Source organism: Quercus suber, unplaced genomic scaffold (assembly GCF_002906115.3).
Source record: "Quercus suber isolate HL8 unplaced genomic scaffold, Cork oak 2.0 scaffold_1201, whole genome shotgun sequence".
In the NCBI taxonomy this organism is placed as follows: Eukaryota; Viridiplantae; Streptophyta; class Magnoliopsida; order Fagales; family Fagaceae; genus Quercus; species Quercus suber.
The window spans coordinates 53,719-60,405 of record NW_027070597.1 but is presented as its reverse complement, the minus strand read 5'-3'; the positions used below and the strand labels follow the sequence as shown (position 1 = coordinate 60,405).

The 6,687-nt window shown below is 36.4% G+C and overlaps 1 protein-coding gene across 1 annotated transcript; it reads left to right on the top strand.

Moving 5' to 3' along the window:
- The first annotated feature begins 262 nt into the window (after window positions 1–262).
- On the top strand, window positions 263–4,914 carry LOC136065831 (eukaryotic translation initiation factor 3 subunit C-like). Its single transcript, XM_065769553.1, has 4 exons — window positions 263–373; window positions 941–1,010; window positions 1,141–2,958; window positions 3,640–4,914. The coding sequence occupies exons 2-4, from the start codon at window positions 984–986 to the stop codon at window positions 4,642–4,644; spliced, it is 2,850 nt and encodes a 949-aa protein (XP_065625625.1). The 5' UTR covers window positions 263–373; window positions 941–983; the 3' UTR covers window positions 4,645–4,914.
- Window positions 4,915–6,687: the final 1,773 nt, after the last annotated feature.

The following is a 6,687-nucleotide window of genomic DNA, read 5'->3' as shown; positions in this document are numbered from 1 at the left end:
CTTATGATGATAACTTATTATCAAATTAAGACACCAATCGGTTTTTAATATAAACGAGCATTGAACCCTAAATCTCTTATGTAACTATAAATTTTTTTACCAATTGAACTAAATAGAAACCACAATAAAGTTACTTTAATTTTGCGTATTTCCTAAAAATAAAAGTACGTAAAACTTTTTATTTTTTAGTGAAACGTTAAAAATTAAAAACAAAACTAATAACCTAAAATTTAGGTTGGGCATTGGGCTAAACAAAGCCCAGCCCATCCAGAATAAAAGACTAAAACACTTCCGTAACCTCTATTGACTCTACGAACGCACCCTTTTGTTTCTCTCAGCGCCGCAGCCAGCAACATCGCCACAAACACAACAGGTAACCATGAAAGATTTGTTTTAGTTTTTGTTCTATGTATGTGTGCGTGTTTTGTTTTTTGTTATTGTTTTATTTTTTTTGTTTATTAATATAATTAAGGATTTTTTTTTTTTTTTGTTTTGTTTGCATTATCTGGATTTTCCAGAGGCTTAGTATGAATTATCAAACTTCTGATTTCATTGTTGTACCTGAAAAATTGAGAGTATATGGTTGTTGGGTTTTGTTGAATCGGTTTTATTATATAAAGGTGTACTTTTGATTTTCAGTGTCTGATGCTCTTTTGCTCAGATTCACATAGATAGTCCCAGTTGAGTTGTGTGTGTGTGTTTTGGTTAATGTGTATTTTATGTGGATGGTAAGAACGTAAAACTGTAAGAGCATTAACTTGTTTAAATTTATAATATTTTTTTCCCAAAAACCATAGGACCCTTTTGTGTTTTTAACTGTTTTGGCCCGACCGACTCTTTTTGTGGGGTTTAAGTGCTTTATCTTGTTAAGACACTTGAATCTGATATGTTAATTCACTGAAGTATCTGAAATTTTGTTTGGTTTTTGTTTAAAATGCAGTTTCTGGAGCTTTATAGCCTGTTGGATTTAACCAATTTCTGAGATGGCTTCGCGTTTTTGGACGTCCCAGGTTCTTACTTTTTATTTAGATGCCTTGCTCGTCTCAATTACTCTATTCTGTATTATGTTCAAACTTTGAGAACCAGTTTTGATAAAGGTTGTTATTAACTGTTATTATTATTATTTTTTGCTGTTGACAGGGTGGTAGTGATTCTGAAGATGATGATAGTGATTATGGTGACGAGATTGAGAATGAGGTGTCTGCTGACGCTGGCAACGTAGGTAATAACATGAAAAATAAATATATTGATGATGGGAATGACAGTGATGGCGATGACTCCGATGGCAAAAAGCGGGTTGTCAGGTCTGCAAAAGATAAGCGCTTTGAGGAAATGTCAGCCACGGTTGATCAGATGAAGAATGCGATGAAAATAAATGACTGGGTTAGCTTGCAGGAAAGCTTTGACAAGATAAACAAGCAGCTGGAGAAAGTCATGCGTGTCACAGAGTCTGAAAAGGTCCCTAACCTTTACATAAAAACACTTGTGATGCTGGAGGACTTCCTGAGTCAGACTTTGGCAAACAAGGATGCAAAGAAGAAGATGAGCAGCAGCAATGCCAAGGCCTTGAACTCAATGAAACAAAAGCTGAAGAAAAACAACAAACAATATGAGGATATGATTATTAAGTGTAGAGAAAATCTTGAGAGTGAGGAGGAAAGGGACGAGGATGAGGATGAAGATGAGGATGAAGAAACTGATTCGGAGATTGAAGAGGATCCGACAAAAATTGAATTCAAAGATTCTGAGGACGAGGATGATGATGATGATGACAAGTTTGGGGATAGCCAAGATGATGATGATGGACAGTGGGAGAAGAAGATGAGCAAGAAAGATAAGCTCATGGATAAGCAATTCAAGAATCCTAGTGAGATTACATGGGATACAGTTAACAAGAAATTCAAGGAGGTTGTGGCTGCTCGGGGTAGGAAAGGAACTGGAAGATTTGAGCAGGTTGAGCAGCTTACTTTTTTGACCAAGGTTGCTAAGACCCCTGCTCAAAAACTGGAAATTCTATTTAGTGTTGTCTCGGCACAATTTGACGTCAATCCAGGACTCAATGGCTACATGCCTATAAATGTATGGAAGAAATGCGTGCAGAACATGCTTGTGATATTGGACATTCTTGTCCAGTATCCCAACATTGTGGTAGATGATATGGTGGAACCTGATGAGAATGAAACCCAGAAGGGACCAGAATATAACGGTACTATCCGGGTTTGGGGAAACTTGGTTGCCTTTGTTGAAAAGATAGACACTGAGTTTTTCAAGAGCTTGCAATGCATTGATCCCCACACTCGTGAGTATGTTGAGAGACTCAGGGATGAGCCCATGTTTTCAGTTCTTGCTCAAAATGTCCAGGATTATTTAGAACGGGTTGGGAACCTCAAAGCTGCTGCAAAGGTTGCATTAAAGCGGGTTGAACTCATCTATTATAAGCCACAAGAGGTTTATGATGCCATGAGAAAACTGGCTGAGCAGACAGGAGATGGAGATAATGGAGAAGCAGGTGAGGAGCCTAAAGTGATTGAGGAAAGTAGGGGGCCATCTGCATTTGTTGTTACACCAGAGCTTGTGCCTCGGAAAGCCACCTTTCCAACGAATAGCAGGACTCACATGGATTTTTTGGTGTCCCTCATCTACAAGTTTGGGGATGAGCGGACTAAGGCAAGAAGTATGCTATGTGATATTTACCACCATGCTCTCCTAGACGAGTTTTCGACTTCACGTGACTTGCTGCTAATGAGTCACTTACAGGAAAGTATTCAGCATATGGACATATCAACACAGATCCTTTTCAATAGAGCTATGGCCCAACTTGGTCTATGTGCATTCCGGGTTGGATTAATTACAGAGGGCCATGGCTGCCTTTCTGAACTATATTCTGGTGGAAGGGTAAAGGAGTTGCTTGCACAAGGTGTTTCGCAAAGCCGATATCATGAGAAGACTCCAGAACAGGTACTGATGTTTGCTTTCTGTCTCATATATACATTTATAATTATTTGGTACTCTTTTCTTAAATCAAATTAAAAAAAAAAATAAAAATAAAAAATAAAAAAAAAGAAAGAAAAAGTTAGAAACTTGTAAATTGCTTGGACCTTTTTATTTTTTATTTTTTTTATTTTTTTGAGAAAAAAAAAAAATGCTTGGACCATGGTTGATGTAGTATGATTGTGTACCTTTCATACTATGTGAGGTTTTGTCCAACTGCTATTTGGATTTTAATTGTTTACACATACATGCACACATCATGGTACATCATACAAAAAAGGCTACAATGTGAATCATGTGATGAGATGATGGAGGAGTAAAGGTAATATATGATGATGTGACTGTATGATATAGCCATTACATTTAAGGTTAATAAAAAAATTGAATGTAGATTTTGATGTGAGGTTAGCTGCAGTTCTGCTGGTTTGATTTCATTCATCTTGTGTATGATAATGAAAGCTTGCAGGCTGTGTAGAATGTGTTGTATGAGACTTATTTGTTGGTTATTCCATATGGAATTAAAAATTGCGCATCTTTTCTTGTAAATATTGTTGTTGGATTAGCTTCTGTACATCTATGTTATGTAAGTGTGCACGTGTATGTTCCATGGACTCACTGTTGTAATTGTCCCCTGCACAAAAACAACAGGAAAGGATTGAAAGGAGACGCCAAATGCCATACCATATGCACATAAATCTTGAGCTCCTGGAGGCTGTCCATCTGATCTGTGCTATGCTGCTGGAAGTACCCAACATGGCAGCTAACATTCATGATGCAAAACGCAAGGTCATAAGTAAGACTTTCCGACGGTTGCTTGAGGTGAGTGAGAGGCAAACATTTACAGGTCCCCCAGAAAATGTCAGAGACCACATAATGGCTGCCTCCAGGGCCCTTAGCAAGGGAGATTTTGAGAAGGCATTTGATGTCATCAAGTCCCTTGATGCATGGAAGCTTCTAAGGAATCGAGAGAATGTACTTGCGATGCTCAAGGCTAAGATCAAGGAAGAGGCTCTGAGGACCTACCTATTTACTTATTCCTCATCTTATGATTCCCTGAGCTTGGACCAGCTCACCAAACTGTTTGACCTCTCAGATGCCCAGACTCACAGTATTGTCAGCAAGATGATGATCAACGAGGAGCTCCATGCAAGTTGGGATCAGCCAACTCAGTGCATCGTTTTCCATGATGTTGAGCACACTAGGTTGCAAGCTCTGGCATTCCAGTTTACAGAGAAGCTCTCCGTCCTCGCAGACAGTAATGAGAGAGCGATAGAAGCAAGGCTAGGTGGTGGTAGTTTGGATCTGCCTCAGAGGCGGAGAGAGAACCAGGATTATGCTGCTGGAACAGCTGCTCCTGGAGGTAGGTGGCAAGAAAACTTGTCTTTCACTCAGGGAAGACAAGGTGGTGGCACTGGGCGCACAGGATATGGTGGTGGAGGGAGACCTTTCCCACTAAGCCAAGCTGCTGGAGGCGGGTATTCAAGGGACCGGACGGGTCAGTCACGAGGTGGTGGCTACCAGGGTACACGGTATCAAGGCGCTGCATATGGAGGGTCAGGGAGGAGTGCTTATCAGAGTGGTTCAGCTGTGAGGGGATCCCAAATCGATACTTCAACTCGCTTGGTCAGTCTTCATAGAGGGATTCATGCTTAGAGTAGTAAGACTACCGGAAGAGAAGACAATACTGATTAAAAGTTCTTGCGTTTTAGAGAAAACTTATTCTGTTGATTCTGAAACTAGTCCAAAAATCGTTTTTAAGTTTCTTTGCAGTATTTAAATTTTACCTTCAGAGGTCTATTTCTGAAGTTCTAAACTGAAGGTTAACTTTGAAAGGTGGATATTGTATGCTTGTTGCTATAACAGCATTACTCCAACATGTTTTGTTTCATCAGTTGCTCATAATAATAGTTTACACTTCTATGAGATGGACTGGTTTTGTTTGGCAGGTTTCAAATCTTATGAATTTTTTTATCAAATTGTTTTGCCGGATTAGTTGGAAACCTGGAAAAAGGACTCATGAGCTGACCTGAATCATTTGGGAAATTAATAAGTCTTAGTTGGCTGAACTATTTTGGCTTTAGTCTATATCTCTGTATTTCAATGTCCACTTCTAGTGTTTGTTTGGCATGATTAATTTTGCCAATTTGTTTTACTATTCAGCTTATTTTTGCTACTATTTATAAGGTCTCACTACACTTTTTGGTACTATTTATGGGTTTCACTATACTATTTCAGTTAACTTTTATTTTTAGCTACATTACTTTCAGCAAAAAGTTTTCACTTTCAGCAAAATAAGTAGATTTCAAACAAACTCCTAGTTGATTTCCTCTAATAAACTTGTTACCTAAGCTTTTGAAAAACCAAAATTTTTCACTATCATTCTAATATATATTTGGTTAATTTGGTTTTTTGAGTTACAAGTAGTGTGTTAAAATTATATTAGTTTCTTTCTAGATAAAATCAAAATAAATTAGGATTGATCTTTTAAAATATATATATATATATATATATATATATATAATTAAATTATGTATGTTCATTTCTACAAGTTCTTTAATTTAATTTTTTATTTAACAATACTTCATTTTTTGAATTTTCTTTATATTACATTGGTTAGTGGCTAGTTATTTTATATTGGATTTAAATTATTTTATATTGGATTTAAGGCTTTAGCAACAAAAGTGATTAATTCACACCTAGATAGAATAATAATCAACTTGTCACAGTTCCATCCCCTCTTTAAAATGGAAAAAACTTGTGCAACACAAAAAGGGACAAGATGGGTCAAGTAGCAGCACTGTCATTTTCCCCAACCTACTCACATGTTTTTTTTTTTTTTTTTCCAATGTTACTTTAATAATTTATTGTCAATTTGAGCACATTTTTAAATCCTATTCTAATCTTTTCAAACGTGCAAAGTGTTTACATGCAATCTTTTTCCAAGAAAAAAAAAATCCCAGCTCATTGGTATTGAAAATCAAGTTCCTAAAATGCTTTTGGGCCTACCCTTTTTTGTTGTGTTTTTTCTTATCTGACTACCCCTTTTTTATTGTCAATTTGAGCACATTTTCAAACCCTATTCTAATCTTTTCAAACGTGCAAACTTTTTACATGCAAACTTTTTCCAAGAAAAAAAAAACGTCCCAGCTCATTGGAATTGAAAATCAAGTTCCTAAAATGTTTTTAAACTAAATTGTTTAATTTTCTTGTAGTATTTGAATTTTAGGTCTATTTTTGAAGTTCTAAACTGAAGGTTAACTTTGAAAGGTGGATATTGTATGCTTGTTGCTCTGACAGCATTACTCCAACATGTTTTGTTTCATCAGTTGCTCAAAATAATAGTTTACACTTCTATGAGATGTACTCGTTTTGTTTGGCAGGTTTCAAATCTTATGAAATTTTTTATCGAATTGTTTTGCCAGATTAGTTGGAAACCTGGAAAAAGGACTCATGAGCTGACCTGAATCATTTGGGAAATAAGTCTTAGTTGGCTGAACTATCCTGGCTTTAGTCTATATCTCTGTATATCAATGTCCACTTCTAGTTGATTTCCTCTTAACTTGCTACCTAAGTTTTTGAAAAACTAAAAATTTTCACTATCATTCTAATATATATTTGGTTAATTTGGTTTTTTCAGTTACAACTTACAAGTAGTGTTAAAATTATATTACTTTCTTTCTAGATAAAATCAAAATA